This window comes from Piliocolobus tephrosceles, chromosome 10 (genome assembly GCF_002776525.5).
Source record: "Piliocolobus tephrosceles isolate RC106 chromosome 10, ASM277652v3, whole genome shotgun sequence".
NCBI classification, from domain to species: domain Eukaryota; kingdom Metazoa; phylum Chordata; class Mammalia; order Primates; family Cercopithecidae; genus Piliocolobus; species Piliocolobus tephrosceles.
Genome location: NC_045443.1, coordinates 77997478 through 78016550, shown reverse-complemented (window position 1 = coordinate 78016550; position 19073 = coordinate 77997478). Strand labels below are relative to the sequence as shown.

At 33.1% G+C, this 19073-nt stretch overlaps 1 protein-coding gene across 1 annotated transcript in view; it reads right to left on the bottom strand.

Moving 5' to 3' along the window:
• PTPRQ (protein tyrosine phosphatase receptor type Q) overlaps window positions 1–19073 on the bottom strand; it is a 212543-nt gene that overhangs the window by 52479 nt on the left and 140991 nt on the right. Inside the window, exons 28-33 of the mRNA XM_031936254.1 lie at window positions 15931–16117; window positions 12495–12739; window positions 10101–10167; window positions 6931–7089; window positions 6088–6310; window positions 4324–4397 (exon numbers count right to left, since the gene is read on the bottom strand). Of these exons, the coding sequence (XP_031792114.1) occupies window positions 4324–4397; window positions 6088–6310; window positions 6931–7089; window positions 10101–10167; window positions 12495–12739; window positions 15931–16117 (955 nt within the window). The remainder of the gene's footprint in view (window positions 1–4323; window positions 4398–6087; window positions 6311–6930; window positions 7090–10100; window positions 10168–12494; window positions 12740–15930; window positions 16118–19073) is intronic.

Here is a 19073-nt window from a genome sequence, read left to right as displayed (position 1 = left end):
ACTAAACTTAAACATTTTTATCAGTCTATGGTGATTCTTTTGCCCCTAATTTTAAACTCCAAATAATAATGTCTCTGAGAGGCATAATTACCACTACAATGGTCTGTGGAAACAGAGCCTTGCAAAAGCTCTTAAATCCTAAAGTTTCAACAGACAGGCAACTCGGCTTAGTGCTCACTGCCTGTGGTGTGCAAAATACCAGTGAATGAATGTTTATCCCCTGGTGGGTGGATGACCTTGATGGGACCTAGACTTCTCTCTCTGTAGTCTGGGATTACATGCACACATATGTCTTGAGCAGGCTTGCTAGGAATGTTTGAGTTCCTAACCTGCTGCAAATGATTCATATATCCCAACACATGACATATTTGAGAGAAAAAAGGACTCAATTACCCTTTCTCATCTTCTGATGACACCAGGGGTATTACATGAATGCACTTTATTATTTGCCTGCCTTCATTCTCACAACCATGAAACCATTCTTGCCACTGACCATTGGAGAACTGATAAACTTTGTTTTCTCTTTGAGTTCTTCTAGAGTTTCTTCCCTTGCAAAGTTCTTTTACTAAGAACTCTTTCGAATCTGTGGTGAGCTTGTCCAACTCGCAGCTCATGGGCTGCATTTGGCCCAGGACAACTTTGGATGTGGGACAACAGAAATTCTAAAACTTTCTTTAAACATTAAGATATGGTTGTACAATTTTTTTTTTTTTTTGGTTCATCAGCTATTGTTAATGTTGACGTATTTTATATGTAGCCCAAGACAATTCTTCTTCTTCCAACATGGCCCAAAAGCCAAAAGATTGGACACTCCTGATCTACAGCCTTCTATTAATGTCAAATGGACCAGGACCACTTCTAGGGGATGTTCTTTGTTGCTTGACCTATCAAAGTGACTCTAATCTCCATAGAACCATGGCACTCAATAGTCTGGTAGAAAGCAAATATGACAACAGTAATTGATGGTGTTAAATCCATTAACCAGAGAAATGGCTGGGCTACTTTGCTAGTCATTGAGGAATTCTGCTCCAATGGTGCATTCTCATTTCACCACAACTAACGATTACAAACCAAGAAAGTTCCTCTGTTTCCACTTGTCACTGTCTTACTCGCTATAAATGACTATCTAAATAGCAGAACTCCATGTGGTCAATCCAGAATAAGCATTGTAGGGTAAAGGCCAATTAACAAAGCTGCTGTATCTCAGGAGAGAGTCCCTGGAAGATCACTCTAAGGAGCAACCTAAAAGACTGTCATTAAGCCACTGGTCTACGAATAATATACTGAACTCCAAGTAATTTGATAATAGATACATAGGACCCTTCCTTGTCACTATCCCCCAGCAGCCCAATGCCTTTCTATGTATTGTGTCCAGTCTATGTTTCACCAGTCCCTCTTTCCCTAGTCTTGGTAGGATCCTGTGCTCTGTCCTGTATTACACATCTTTTACTCACTGTAGACTCCTTCTGTTACCACAGCACACCAAGATTCATACCTAGATGATTGGGGTGGCAGTGGTTATAATTCCAAAGAAGGAATCAGAAACCTGACTGTGTATTTCTGCTACATTCCAGGTTTAACGGTTGTATTCCACCACCTTGACTGTGAGTGGAAAGAAGAAAGAGAAGACTATTACTGAGGAGCTCCTTGAGATTACCTGTAGTGCTGGATGAGGCCATCATTGGGCAGAGAGAAGCCATTTAGCAGAATCTAAGGAATCATGCTCCTGTGCACTGTGGTTCCTGATGCTTGGGGCTTCCCCCTTTTATGGCTTTTCTTTCTCATTTCTATTACCCTGAATGTCTAAACTTTGCCTCTCAGATAACTTACTGGACATGTTGCCTTCCCATGAATAATCTGTATGAAACCAGTAAGCTGATGAAAGAGAACATCATACAACACAGCAAGGCTAGCTCCTTTCAGCACTGCTCCTATAAAATATTATCTCCTAAGACACATGAGTTATCTATCTTGTCGTCTTTTACCTTGGCAAATGCACCAGGATCACTACTTAGCTGGAGCAATGACTTCTGAATGCTGTAACCTATAGGAAATTACGTTGATGACAAGAAGACATTTATTTTACTGTGGTGGCATCAGAGTGTGATAGACTCACCTATCAAACGAAGAAACACTTGATACAATTTCAAAACCACAAGACTAATCAGCTAGCTTTAAAATGACGAAATTATTTGGTAAAAAAGCATTTTAGCCAAAGAAATTTATTTGTTATTTCTCTACAGACATCTATCTAGCAAACTACATGCCCCTTCTTTATTTCTTCAAGATGAAAAGTTTCCTTGACTATATGTAGAGGCTGCGAAGGCTGGCTTTTTGTACAGTTAATATTTCCATAACCTGATGAGAATTTCTGGCTAAAAATGTTGGAACAATCTTTCCTTCTCCATTCATAGCTCTCACTGAAGTCTATTAGCAGTTCAAGATACGCTGAGCAACAGCTCTCCAGGTTCTGAGAAACACACAAAGTCCCACATTCTCAAGTGGTGCCCCAGAAATACCCTGTTCACACAGTTCTTTAAGGTATTACAGACAAATAAATTGGAGCTTTAGAGGGCCTGGTGCAAACATTTAGAATGTTGTGATCCTCTCAGTGAAACGCTAGAGAAATAATTTCTCCTAAATAAAAATACTTCTGAAATATGTTATTATAATCTACCCCAAAAAGCTATTAAACTTAAAAAATTTACTAACTATAAAATATTAATATCTTTATATATGCTGTTTAATGCAAAACTTCAACAACTCCTCAAGGATGATACTCTTATCAATATTTTCCCAACAAAGGAAACTCAGATTTATAGAAATTAAATTATTTTCTCAAGTGACAGAGCCAAGATTTGAACACAGGTCTAAATCCCGTATTTGTAATGTAGTGTTATGAAATCCTGTTATGTAATGTTGGAATCCTGGCCTAGCCACTTAAATACCTTAAATACTGAAAGAATCTGGGCGTTGGTTTCCTCATCTGTAAAACAGAGTCAACATTAGGGCTTAAGTCAGAGTTTCTCATCCTCAGGAGCACTGACATTATGGGCTGCTCTGTGCATTGTGGAAGTTTAGCAGCTTTCCTAATCTTTGCCCACTAGATGCCAGTAGCATGCACCACCATCACTACCATTCTGTTATGGCAACCAAGAATAGTTCCAGACATTGCCAAATATCCCCTGGGTTATAAAACCACTCTGAGAAGCACTGACCTAACTTAAAGGATAGTTGAGATGAGGTCGCCAGTTAATATGTGCAAAGAGCTAGAAGGGTGTCAGGCACAGAATATTTAATGTTAGATAGGACTATGGCAATGGTGATAATGAGATGACGATTATATATATATATATATATATATATATATATATATCTGACTAAACCATATTCCTGTGTTATGTAAGCTTGATTTAGATGGGTGTAAGTGAAAGAAACTCATGAAAGAATTGTTTAAAATAAATATTTTAAAAAGGACTTGTAAGAGTATAGTTTTTAGGGTTATTTAAGGAAATTTTCCACAAGCATATATAGGTAAAAATGCTTTATATTTAAGATTGTATATTAAAAGAACCAAATAAATATTTATTTGGTATAATGTTAGTTATCTCAGCATAGAACCAATACCCTAACAAAACCAATGTCCAGATAAGAATGTATAGAGCATCCACCTTTTAAAGGAAGATTACGAATACTTTTAGATTTTCTTCATCCAATCTGTCATTAATGAGCATTTAGGTTGATTCCATGTCTTTGCTATTATAAACAGTGCTGCAGTGAACATGCGTGTGCAGGCGTCTTGGTACATATACACCGTGGAGTATTATGCAGCCATAAAAAGAACAAGATCATGTCTTTTGTGGGAACATGGATTGAGCTAGAGGCTATAATCCTTACAAACTAATGCAGGAACACAAAACCAGATACCATACATTATCACTTATAAGTGGGAGCTAAATGATAAGAACTTAAGAACACAAAGAAGGAAATAACAGACGCTGGGGTCTACTTGAGGCTGGAGGGTGAAAGGAGGGAGAAAAGCAGAAAAGATAACTATTGGATGCTGGGCTTAATACCTGGGTGATGTAATAATATGTACAGAAAACCCCCATGACACATGTTTATGTTACAGACCTTCACAGGTACTCCTAAACCTAAAATAAAAAATTTTAAAAACCCACAAATATTATTAGAGAGGCTAATTAACATTTAAATGAGTTTGTATTTAAGAACATCTAGACATGGATTAATCATTTACTAATAAATGTTCCAACTTTGATAAATATGTTGAGATTATAAATTAAACTTCAAAATATGTCTTACCTAAAGTCTTAACAGGGTCAGAATAATCAGAGTCAGTAAATTGTCCCATAACATTTGTAGCTCTAAATTTAAATCTATAAAATAAAAAAAGAAAAATCAACACTTTGCATATCGTGATTTTTCCTAGGAATAACTCAAGAAATAATTATAAAAACTATATATTTTATTCAAAAGAAAATGAATTTACAAGATGAAAATTTGGAATGGAATAATCATCAGGAGAAATACATGCTATATTTATACGAGACCAATAATTATCTCATACTTTGACCCAGTGAATTTATTGAGGCAGGGGCTAAAAATTAGGTAAACTCATGAACAGTTAGCAGTTTAAACAACTAAAGAAGATCACTTCCTTCATGGATTTGTTTAGATGGAATGATCTGATATCTGTGAAGCGTGTTACACTAACATAATTTATAAATAGAAGGCATAATAACTGTTATACCTCAATCACTTTAGCAAATGCTAGTGAATCAGATTAGAATGATGATGTAGAACTTGTCTTGTTCACATATAATAAACACATCAAAAACAATGTTTGTTATTTCTGTGTGTGCACAGTTGCATCTGTATACTTTTATGCTTCTATAGTATTTGAAATAAAGGATACAGGAGAAGATCAAGCTTAAAAATTACAAAAAGATGCTAAGATCCTCAGAGACAATTGAAATTTACTTAATTTAAAAATAAAGGCATAAGGGCATTTAAAAACATAAAACCAATACATTGCAATACATGATTTAACTTCTACCATTATAAAATTCTTATGATTTTATTTGTTATATGAAGAATCTGTTTCAGGAACAAATATACAAAATAAATAAACTATAAATATGAATAAACATGATACTTGGTGGTATATCATTTTTATAACTATCATATATGTAATAGATATTCAGGCAATAACCTAGAATTTGAACGAAACTAATTGTATTTAATACAGATGATAAAGCATTATTTTTATTTGACTAATTTCTCTAATTTTTCCAATGTTAACTTGGCTTAGGACATTTGTAAAGAATTTGATAATGTTTTAACAGGCACAAATGAAAGCACCTGCATTTTAAAAACTACTAGTAAAAATTATATTTTGAAAATCACACAAGGTTAAGATGATTCTTTTAAAAATTGTAGTCTTATGATACAAAAATAATATAATCAATTCAAAAGAAAATTAATCAATTTAGCAAATAATTTAATACAGCCAAAATATCAAATTGATTTTAAAATGTTAGGTTTTTAGGGGCTATAAATAGCTAAATATTAAAGGCAGTATTAAATATTTCTATCACTAATTCAGATGTTTGATGAGATAAAAAGTAGAGAGTTATTGTTATGAGTGACATAAAGGGAAACCACTGTTAAATCAAAGGATAGGATAGTGTTTCAAAAATCCTGTACATCAGCATGCATGGCAAAATAATAAGTGAAAAACACATTAGTCACATTGTCCTCCACAGAAAGAATCAAATTCTCCTATATACCTATGTTCTCCAGTAGTACATTTTTCACAATGTCCTTATGTAACTTATCAAATCATAATTACTCTTAGGGTTGCCTGCTTCCCCTATAATACTGTATGTTTATGGAATGTAAGAATAATTTTTGGTTTATCTTTCTATTCCTAGTGCTGGAAAAAATCAGGTCACTATACATGGTGGGCATCCAGTGCTTATTGGAAAGATGAAAGGACAGGCGGATGGATGAAAGTTACTAACTAGCTTGCTAACAGAATGCATGGTAGATATAACCTATACTTACAAGTATTGCTTTTTTGGTTTCAGTGGTCCATTGCAAATTTTGTCTTCATTGCCGGGTATCATGCAGGCATTATCAGCACCTATGATGTAGACTTCTTCATTGCCACTAAACTTTGTCTTTCCTTCTGTACATGGAGGGTTAGGGAAGCCTTCATTTGTGAAATATGGCCTTGCTTTATTAAAATATGCATCATACCACTTTGTTACATTTCCATCATGCTGAGCTATTTTCAGAAGTAAAGAGAATAATAATTACAAGTAACATATGAATACATTTTTACATTTATAAATAGTGTTTTTATAATTTCATAAGGGGAATCTGGATGCAACATCAGTCACCAGAGATGATTCAAGTGATCCACCTTGATAGGCAGGTAACCCTGTTCTTCTCTGTTACACATGAATCTACAGGAATTGTAATAAAGGATGATTTATCAGGTAGAGAAAGAACATCCCTCAATCAAGAGTAACTAACTTATTCACACCTCCAAAGAAGCTATCAAGATTCCATCTTACCAAAATCAAAACATGTTTATCTACTAGTATATGGAATTAATAAATCACATATTTTAACTGTGCCTTTCCTTGCTAGGTAAATAAGAATAAATAAATAATTGGTATAAATAAATGACATTTATAAAAGTTTTATAAATAAAATAAATAAATGATTTATTTATTTACTTACAAAGAAATGACTGGTATCACTAATAACAATATTGACAATCTATTAATCTCAAGAGGTGTGTGATAACTGGCAGTCAATCTTAATTTGAACCACATTCTTTTTAGCACTCAGCAATTTACACTCCACAATTTAAAAAGATGAACTGACATTTGATGATACCTCCTGTTTCTGTCACAAGCACTTGTACATTTTTTATTGGTCCATGATCATCATTGTAATAACATATTGGCATTCTGATTGTAATTGTTGTTGAAGTCACAAGCAGTTTTCCTGTGGCATCATAAATAGGGGTTGGTTTGGTTTTTGGTCGTGCTGGAGCTATAAACGAAGAAGAAATATCGCTACAATTGATGTTTTTGCTCCATCAGTAAAAGAAAAAACCTTTCTCTTTCATGCAGATAATTTACCGATAAAGTGATGACAAACATAAATAACAAATTATAGAGAGTTGTGCTTGGAGAGAGCAGACATTTAGCAATCATTATCTCCTGAAAGCGTAATTATGTATTTGAGACTTTCCGGAGATAATAGAGCCCAGGTGTGATTTTCAGGCACCTGACTCCTCTTTGCATATTAAAAATTCAATTTATATATGCTCTCACTCATATATATTTTTTATAAATGCATAAACATATTTACTTTTTATTATAATTTTAGTGTAGTTTATTTTGCTTCTTTTAGCTGGTTCACTAATTTCTGTTCTAGTCATACCAGCACCCCTCCCACAGTGAATCCATGCTAAATATCTAGCTGATAGTTTCCCATATTTTCTTCCATGTTCACATATTCATATAAAAATAGATAGTCATGCACAACACACTCTTCTCACTGTTTGCTTTTTCTAATGGGGCTCTAGTATGTATTCTAATTACCCCTCATACTGCTTTTTTGCTTAAATATAACTTGGTTAAGTGTTTCCAAGTGACCAGGTACAGCACTAACTCATGCTTCTTAACGACTATTATTACAAATCATGGTGTCGCTGCATCATATTTATTCAACCGTTCATCTGGTGATAGAAATTCACTTTTCCTCCAGTTTTTAAACACGTGCTACAATAATTAGCCTTGTTTTACAATGAGCTTTATTTACTTATCCTTTTGTTTCTATGAAATAGATTTCTAAGAGAAGAATTTCTACAACAAAAGATGTATGTACTTTTAATCTTAACAGATTACCAGAATAACTTCTAGAAGAGCCATGATAATTCATAATTTATCATCAATGCATACAAATATCTCCGAACTATATGTATAGAAGCTCTGCTTGTTTCATTTGGTCTTACAGTTCTCTCTCTGTCTCTCTCTGTGTGTGTGTATGTGTGTATGCTTGAGCATCAGTACGTTACTTAACCAAATTTCAATTTCCATATTTTTTAATAATCTTTTTTTAAAACTTCTCAATAATCCCACAGGATTAGCAATATTGTTTTCATTTTGTAGATGGGGAAAAGAGCTTATGTCACATAGTTATCAAAGACAAATACCAACATTTGAATCAATTTTTTTGACTCGGTTCTATAGTTCACTCTTTTTTGAGCATCAGATTCAAATGCAAATTTCTTACTCAATGTATCAGTTTGGGTAAAATGAGACTGGATGTGTAAGAGGTTCCTTGGGGGAATTATCTGTGAAGAATTAAGGGACAGAGGGAAGGAGTAAGTGCCACAGATCGCAGGTATGACACCTGTAAAAGGGAAGATGAAAGGCAGGATTCAGTAGGAAGAGGCTCAGGTTTCAGGTAGCTCTGAGACTCTCAGCCAGGTCACTGGGGAGTACCCAGGCAAAGATTTCGAGTTAGAGGAATCCAGCATTGGACATTACTATATGACTTCATATTATCTGTCAAATGCAAATTTCATGAGACTACTACCAATGGAATATTCCACATCATTAATAAAATAATGTGTATTAGTAGACTATGTTCATATATCTTCTCCAGACTAGAAGTCATAAGTCTCCCTGCCTTAGGTAAGGAGTAAAAGTCAAGATTAACCAACCTGGCACGGGGATGGGAAAAGCATTTGAAATGGGAAGTTTTACTAAAGCATAAAAGTGATGCATGTATTGCTATCTGCACACCTACATGCCTGCCAGTGAACAACAAAGAGAAATTAAGAAGGTACGACTCATGCTATTCTTTGTGAAGCCATTTTGTGAAATAATTGATGTTTTCAAAGACCTTATGCATTTGTACATCTTCCAAAGTAAATAATTTATCAATTTAAATCAAGCACTTATAAAGAGTATCACAATTATATAAATAATCCATTGATAAAAAGATAACATTTATCAGTTTCATCTAACATGGAATATTTTTTATTCTTAATAGTACAAGTTTCTGGGCAGGGGTCTTAAGGGTTTCTTCAGATTCTCTTTTAATCTTCACAATGAACTTTGAGAGAGGAACTAGTATTATCTCCATTTTGCAGGCCTATAGAGATTAAGAAACTTTCTCAAATTCAAACAGATATCAAGTGGCTAATCCATGATTCAATCCAGCAGTTTGACCCTAAACCCAGCCTAACGCTGTCACTTTTAATCATGGTGCTTTGCTGTATTTGCCAAAGACTGAAAAAAGTTACTTTTTGCTTTAGAAAGAGACATATCAGGTAGAATTCTACTAAAAGTTCATCCACTTCAGTTTTTAAAACCTCCCTGAAGCTTTTATTACACATTTTTAGAGAGATGGCATAATTTTACCTGCTGGTTTTCACTCTCAGGAAAAAAGGGCACCGTGATCATTTGATTGGCTCTAAATTCCGCTTAATCATCTTTTTTGGGTGACTTTTTTTTTTTTTTTGAAAGGGGGACCCAATTTTTAGTTATATTTTCTATAAAAGATACTTGCCAGAATCATGAACTGATAGACTTACTTTACAGTCAGAATCATAAACCAACTATCAAAACACTATTTGATTAACTGAAAGAATCTCACTTCCAAAATAAACATCAGTGAAACAATATAATAATCTAATTAGACCTAGTCAAAATCTAATGTTAGGCAATTTAAACACACTTTCTTTTCAATAACATTTAAAGAAACATAAAATAACAGACTATAACATTTGTCTTTACAAATTTAAACTTAGAAATATAAAATATATTAAAGAAATATAAAGACATTCTCTTTATTTAACATGGCAATTCACATCATTATTTAAACATTTTTAACTATAGCTTTAATAACCACATATTACTACTTAATATATGCTTAATATATGCATATTTATCACTTAAAGACTTGTCTACATCCTTATTTCAAGTATGGAATTTAAATTATAATCACTGATTAATAGCATTTCATAGGAAGGTAGCTCATGTATGTACCTTTGATATCCATGGTTATTCTCATCGGAACCTTTGGACCTGCACCAGCACTATTGACTGCATAAATCTAAAACAAAGAAACATTTGTTACTATTTTCAAGTTATTGCTTATGTATGTATTTATATATATATAACTGATTACAGTTACATGTAATTTTTAATGATTCTTTAAAAAACAACTACACACAGTCTATTAATTATATTTTCTTGCACTTGAATATAATATGTGTAGGAAGAACATTAACAATGGAGTATGTCTTAAAATTGATGTTCTAGTACTAAACACTGAGAACAAAGGCTGAGTGATCTAAACAGCCCTATCACTGAGACCTGGACAGACAGTGGTTTTAATGTGAACATAGGAAGAACAGAGCACTACAGCCACTAGATCTACGTTCTCCTGTCATCTACTCTAACATCTGTTCCTTCTCTCTGTAGCTAGGTAACTCTGGCCTCCTTTAAATCCATATTCAAGATCCTCTTTTTTTCCCTCTCTGAGATGAAATCCTATTCCTTCAGCCTCCCAGTTTTCCTGTATTAAATCATTCCCCTGAAAGATGGCCTTTATGCCCTTCTTCACCCCTGCCCCAAAGTATCTGACGCTATAACCTGCATAATGCAGCATATGCACATAAAACATTTCTGTTTGTATACACAGAGGGTGATTTACACAAACGAAATCCTTTCAATTAACTTTGTGCTAAGGAAGCTGTAGACACAGAATCTTATTTTCTTCACTTTATCTTGCTATATTAAACAAAGACTATGTTCTTGGCTTATTTCATCGTACTTGATAAACCCATTCAGTATATAAAATGTTTATGGGAATTACTTAATTTGTTTTATACATTAGTGGCCCACCCTTCCACACTCTAGATACTTTTAAAATGTTTTTATTGAATTAATATTATAATATACATGATATGGTAGATATGATAAATAAACCAAGACCATAAAATGTGGCTTAAAAATGCCTAGAGAAAATATTTGAGTTTGTAAATTTAAAAAAAAAATAAATATTAAAAATAAAAAACATATGTTATAGTATGGTCCGTTATTTTTATTTCTTTATGGTAGAATCTAACATTTAAGTGAAATAATAAGTGAAAAGTTTGGGCAGTGCCTCTGAAATTGCAGTGTGCAAAGAAGTCATTTGCAAACCACGTTAAATGCAAATATGCAGATTTTGTTTCAGCAGATCAGTACAGGTGCTAAAGTTACACATCCTAACAAAGTTCAAGGTGTTAAGGATACTGCACATTGCACTCTGCAAACAGGATTTTTAGGGATTTTTAAAAATTATTAATTAGTTGCACATTTTTGGTTCATATTTTCTCTCTTACGATAGCCAAAATATACATACCTTTCACTACCTACCATAACTAGAAATATTTAATCCTCACAAATATCCTATAAAATAAGTTATTATTCCAATTACCAAGTTTTCACATAAGGAATCTGGGGCTCAGATTTGATAAAGCTGCCCAGGCACAGAAGCCGGTATTTGAACCCAGGTTATTTAATTCTGTTAGTCACCATCTTCCCTCTACTCAATCTTTCACAATGGTAAACCATTTAATGTGACATGCAAAAAGAATCCCAACAAGATTTTATAAAGATATAAATTCAAAGTGAGTGAGAGTAGTAAATATATTCATTTTATATATACATACATACATATACAAATTATTATCAATGACCTGCTAATTACATTGATAATAATAAAGAGTTGGTAGGCAGATTACTAAGCTACTTGAAGATTTAGAGTAAATTCTGTTTCTTAGAAGATGATTTTTCTGAACCATATAATTTTATTTGAAAATTTCAAGATGATCTAAAAGTAGGCAAAGAATAAAACAAAGTGTATATGTGTATGTCTCTGTGTATGTATATGAACTCATGCATACGTTTATGTCCAAATATAGGTAATTCAGAATTAAGATATAAAATGCTATTAGCTTTTAGTAATACTTGGTTAAAATGCATGATAATTTCAAACATGTAAACAATTATTTCTTTCTTTCACCCTTAAAATTTGCTTTTCCATTTTGAATTTATAATCACACATAGTTGTTTTTTTTTAGGCAGACTTATCTCTTTATATATCACTGCTCTTTTACTTTTAATGTGTATTTTCTTTCTCTTCTATTTCTGAGTTTCTACTATTATTGTGCAAACTTCTCAGTTATTTACATATTTTAATTTCATAGTACTTGTATTATAATAGAAAATAAGTAATTTCAGTTCTCAAAATTTATTTTTGTTGAGATGTCAAACAATCTCACAAAAAGATATGGGAAATGTAATGTGTACACAAATTGCAATATTTTTAAATGCCAAGTTCATAAACTGACATTGTCATTTGGGTAATTAACTGAAGCTACGGATTCTTACACTGATATTGTATGTATGTCCACCTTTTAGTCCTTCTAACAATGCAATGACGAATGTGTTGGTTTTCTGTATAATACTGAGGTTGTGAATCTGGACAGCAGTAGGATCATCTTCTCGGTAAACCAGAGCTTGATATACTTGGATATTTCCATTAGGTTGAGAAGGAGGAAGGAATGTTAATTGAAATTTTGTAACTTCATCTGGTATCTTCTGAAATGTCATGTTGTTAGGTGGGTCCTTTGGGGCTAAAATAAAATATTTAACAATTAATTTTTTTAAAAAATTCTATTCCTTTTTATCTCCACATAAATTTATTTGCTTTGAACTTCTGTTTTTAAAGGGTATTACACAAATTAAACCATATAAACTACAAAAACTAGCAAAGTGACTGATGCATCATAGAATTATTGACATCTGTAATTCACAGCAACCATAATGGTGATCCAGTTTGTTTGTTTTATATGCACTTATTTTTATGCACAATATGTTTCTATGACGTTTTAATCTTTCGTTTGTTTGTTTTTGAGACAAGGTCTCCCTCTGTCACCCTGACTGGAGTGCAATGGCGTGACAGTTTAGAGTCAAAAGAAGTAGCAAAAATAGGACATACAGTCCCATTTAACTTTCTCCCAGTTTTCCCCATTGGTAACATCTTATGTAACTGGAGTTTAATATTAAACCAGGAAACTGATATTGACAGTATTGACAACACTGTGCATACTACAGACTTTATCCCAATTTCACCACTTTCCATGCTTTTGTCTATACTTCTATGCAATTTTGTCTTTTGTATAGATTCCTGTAACCACCACCATAAACAAGATACAAAACTATTACATCACCCTAAAGAAACTCCCTCCTAGTATCCTCTTTTATTTGCAGCATATGCTTCCTCACAACACTAATAATTCTTCCTCTGTATAGTTTTGTCATTTTGAAAATGACAATAGCATAACGACCTTGAGGTCCATCAAGGTGGATACTATATGTATTAATAGTACATTCTTCTTTTTATTGCTGAGTAATGTTCCATTTTGTGGACGTAGCAGACTTTGTTTAACCATGGAAAAACATTTGGGTTGTTTCCAGTTTTCATTATTACTAATAAAACTGCAATCAACCTTGATGACAGATGTTTGTGTGAGCATAATTTTTCAATTCTCTGTGATCAGTGCCCAAGAGTGTGATTGCTGGGTCACACAGTAATTTCATGTTTAGTTTTATAAGTGGCTGCAAAATTATTTTCCATTGTGGCTATTCCATTTTACATTCCTACTAGCAATGTATGAGAGGTCCGGTCTTTCTGTATCCTCGCCACACTGGGTATCATGGCCATATTTTAAATTATCTTACCTGTTCCAGTACCTAGACAATAATCTTTTATTGTGGTTTTAACTTGCATTTTCCTAATGGCTAATGGTATTGAAAACTTATGTTGTCATGTGCTTTTTTCTTTTCTTTTCTTTTTTTTGAGACGGAGTCTCGCTTTGTCGCCCAGGCTGGAGTGCAGTGGCGCGATCTTGGCTCACTGCAAGCTCCGCCTTCCGGTTCACGCCATTCTCCTGCCTCAGCCTTCCGAGTAGCTGGGACTACAGGGGCCCGCCACCACGCCAGGCTAATTTTTTGTATTTGTAGTAGAGACAGGGTTTCACCGTGTTAGCCAGGATGGTCTTGATTTCCTGACCTCGTGATCCGCCCCCCTCGGCCTCCCAAGTCTTCTGTCAATTTTCTAATTGGATTTTTTTTTTAATTGCTGGGTTTTAAGAGTTCTTTCTATAGTATAAATATTTTAGTTTATTTTAGATAAATAACAGCTTAACATATGACAAGCTAAGCATCAATACATTATTAAAATATGCATGAGGATAAAAGTTATTTTATGAATATAGTAGCTACTTCTTGGTGCATAACATAATTAGTGTTCTTTATGTAAGTGACTGATTGAATGACTATATCTATTTTGATCAACTTGAAATAGTTATAGTCTTCCATACTAAGTAAAGAATTTCCATGAAGAAATGTAATATTTGGCTGTCAACAGTTCAGATGTTCAAGCTTTATTATCTTGCAAAAAATGTAAATAAATAAACAGCAAAGAATAAAAGAGAAACAGATAAACATGCTATTGTGCCAAACATTTCATTTTAAATGGAAAAACGCAAAGCTAAAATAAAGGTTAAGTTGGTTCAAGAGAGATATTTTTGCATTTGTTGCTATACGTTTTTATGCTGTATCATAAATATATTTTCTTATGAGATATTTCTCTAAATTTAGGATGTGATTTTAAGTTAGATAAGCAAAGGAATTCTCTCAATGTTGTAAAAAACTTCCTACCCCCCAAATTTTTGGTTATACATGTAAAATTTTACTCTTAGAGATTTAGTAAAAATGTATTAAATTGTGATATCCTTGAAACAGATAGCACATTAAGGTTTGACAAACAATGTTTTATTGTATAAATGTGAGTACATTCATCATATCTTTCCTCACAGGTAGGAGGGATTGAGAAGTAAAAAGTGTAATCAGAAAATGGATACCTGTGATACTTGGCAGCCAAAGAGGAACAAATGGAACTTTAGGATGCTGATGATAAAATTTACCTTTTACTTTTGAACCATAACTTTACAGACAAAATGCATAGAGAATATAATGTAATGAAAAAACTAGCTGTAAAAAAATTTACCTCCTATACTTACCTTACAGATAGCAATAAATAAACTATAGCAACATATCCCTTCATCTGCTCTTTCCAATGATATAGCTGGTGGCAAAGAACATCAGGAGTCTGAAGGAGGATGGGGCAAGCAAGTTCTGGGATGTTGACTTTCAGATTTATTTGTTATTGGTTACAGTCTTATTATTCATTCAGACCCTGTTCATAAGAACTTGAGGAAATCTGTATGGATTCTGACATTTATCAAAGAGTTATATAAGAAGACATATATTACTTGACTAAGTGAAGATAACAGTTGTGATAAATGTGAGATGGATTCTACTTTTGAATTCCAGATTATTTAATACTGACAGAGTATTACAAGTTTAATATTCACTCAAATAATTGGACAGAAATAATTGAAATAAAATTTTAGTTTCAGTGTTATTGGATATAGACAGTTGGAAATATTATCTCTTAAGGCAAGCTTACTCAATTTCTGAAACAACTAGCAGATTAAATAAGTGCAAAGAAATGTAACTGGATACTTTTAATCTGTTTCTGTATTTACAAGGATTGAATATTCTACATAACTCCTCTTTACCTCAAAAATATAAATAGAAAGCTTCCTTTTTGTCAGTTGCAGACAGTCACTAATTTTTTTGTTTATATGCTTTAAAAACTTCTCATAACACATATATTTCTTTGGTGGAGTGTAAGGAACTGTAAGAAAGCCAGCTAAATCTCAGTCAATTTTTAGCAAGGTTGAGAAATTCTCCTTACCTGATTCTAAAGTAGTAACAATCACTTTAGCACTTGACTTCCCTTCTACATATGCAGCACTAATGTTCCCAGTAAATGCAGTGATCACTACAGAATACCTTGTGAATATTTCTAAATCTTTAATTTCTATGGTTTTATTTTCTTCATTTGACTTGATGAAGGATATATTAAATTCATCATTATCTACCTATAGGAAAATATAAGTAAAAATGAAGGAAGCAGCACTTGAGATCTAAGTCACCAAAACATAATAATACAAAGCTACATGAGATGTATTTATCTAGATAAATTTTAATTTATTTATTTTACAATCAGATTACCCTGGGAAGTCTAAGGTGCTATTATAACAGTTTATGAATTATTAATTATCTTAACAGTTGAAATTAAAAGAAAAAAGCCCAACCAGACAACCATGATTAACCAACCCATTAAATAAATAAGCAAAAATAATCTTTGCAGTCAATGAAACTCTACTTTTGACTCCAATATTTTGTAGAAGAAAGCATAGAGGTTTTGGTACCTAATCACACAGGGTTCAAATCCCAGATTAGCCACTTATAGCTCCTGTAGTATTTGAGAAACCACCTACACAGTCTAGTCTTTCAATCCCTGTAAAATTGGGCTAATAACATCTATTTACAGTGTTTCATTGAGATTTAAAAAGGACAGGTCTAAAGTAGCTGGCACATAGATTTCAATATTTTTTCACCATTACCCACAAAAGGAAACACTCTTTGTAACATAATTCAGAAGATAAGACTGACAGATATAAAATATATATGTATCTTATGACTGTAATACATTTTCCAGAAATACACCATCTTTCTGAAGTATACTTTGATCTTTTCTGCTCTTTTTAATTTTATTACAGCTCATTTAAAAATGCTGATGATGGCTGCAGTTTGAAAAACCCTGATTTTGCACTATGCATAGCACTGGATAATAATTAATCGTGGACGTCATAATTATTAATGTGCATAAATAAGTGTCTTTAGGCATATGAAACGTAGCTATATGATTTGTTCAAACATAGTCTGTCCTTTATGGAGGTTCTGGCCTATTCACTCCAGATATTAAGCATAGCTAAACTTGCTAGCACTAAGCCGAAGGGCTTTTCCCAAGATAACCATGAGAAAATTCAAAATCCTATCATACATACTACTCTCAGGTACCTTAATTGAAACACTTAAAACCAGGTTTTATACACAGTGAACACTATTAACTTGACCCTCCCTCATAACTTTGAAATATTTTTTATTTGTTTGGTTGGTTGGTTCAATGTATTCTTTTAATGTTCTTTGCTAAGAACATATTTTATTGATAATATGAAACACACTTATTGATCTGCATATGGTATAACTATGTTGTAAATGTTGTCCTGGAAACTCATTTATAGAGATGTTTTCTGAGGTAATATAAATAAAATTAACTCAATTTTTTAAAAAAGATGTTGCTATAAAAGAAAAAAGAAACATAGTAAAAGGATGATATGAATAATACTATTGTTGCATACAGTCAAATAGATCATTCCCACCTTAATATAGAGCAGTGGACAGAAATACTCCACTTCTTGAAAATGGAAGAGAAACAAATCAGCACAGGAATCCTATTGATCAGGAATATATGCCACTGGCAGAAAATGTGTATTTAACTAGTTGTTAACATTTAAATATCACATAAAAATATGCTTTTTGGAATTTCCCTTAAGACTAGGCTTAATTTCATGCTGAAAAAAATATTATTGAGAGGTGTGGAGATGGGAACTGTTGACCTCTGTAAAGGAGCCTGGGTCCCGTTCATTGGAATCCCACTCAGTTGGCTTCACTTTGACTACTGGTTCATGTCACTTGTCTATTACAGCTATTTGAATTCTGATTTTGTGGAGGTGAGGTGACCTCCTCAGGATTACTTAGAAGCAGAAGTAGGATTTGAGTCCAGGTCTTTCAAGAGTCCATAGCATTCTACACTTCCACAAGGTCACTGGGTTTGATCTTACAAATTTAACTATTTATAAATTGTTACTCTTCCAATGCCTTCCATTAAAACAATAGATAACAAATATCAAACCATAAAAATATGACATGGCATGCATATATTATATCTTTAAAAATATTTAACAAAATCTGAAAGGAATTATCAGTCCTCAAATGTGGCAGTAAAAAAGATCATTATTATCTTTCTTTATTAAACCTACTACACCTTTGTTGTTGTTAACTACTACTTGTCCACTTACCCAGGACTGAAATCACGTCTTTTTGACTCATTTTCCTTCAATCAATTCCAAGTTTGTTTGCTCATACTGTACTTGATAATCTATTATTATAAAATGTCTTTCATCATTTTTGAAGTGTGACTTTATATACATTATCAGCAATTAGACTCTGTTTCTCCTCTTCCTGCCCCACTTCCTATTTTTTTCTTGTCTTTCTACCCTGCCTCCACCCTTTCCCATCTGATGTACCCCTATTCATTCATCAAGTCCTCGAATATATTTAACCTGCTGTGTGAAGTCTCCTTTATCTTCTATGTCCCCCATAACAGGAACTATAACTACTTTGCTAGCTTATATTCCCCACAAAACTTCATACCTCAAACTCTATAATTAGCTGTTTCTATTCCAGTTTGTACCGCTAGGGTGTGAGCTACTTGACAGCAGAGCTTTATGTTTTTCATCCTTGTCTTGATGAACAGAAGCTACTCATAACAATTTGTTCAGTGAAAGAATAAAAGGAACAGTGAACATGACCACAAATGCATTAATTTCCAGCAGAATCATCTAGGATGATATTTATATTTTATAAAGTTTTCTTATAATATATCTTTATTAAGAATGACAACTTTTGTTTACACTTTTAAAGTTAAGAGTTTTATCTGTGTGGCTAGTATTTTGTAGAAGACAGGCTGCACAATAAGTTCCAAGTGCAATGCTATGTATTCTTCCTTAGTCTGGGAACCAATGATTCTTGAATGTTGATAATTATATATTAATGAGATGAGCTGCAGACATGCTTTATCAGAGTTGTTCACTTCTACATATCCAGCGTCTAGCACAGTTCTGGTACATTGGAAGTATTTTAAAATGTGTGAGGAAGGAAGGAAGGAAGGGAGAGAGGAAGGAAGGAAGGAAGGAAGGAAGGAAGGAA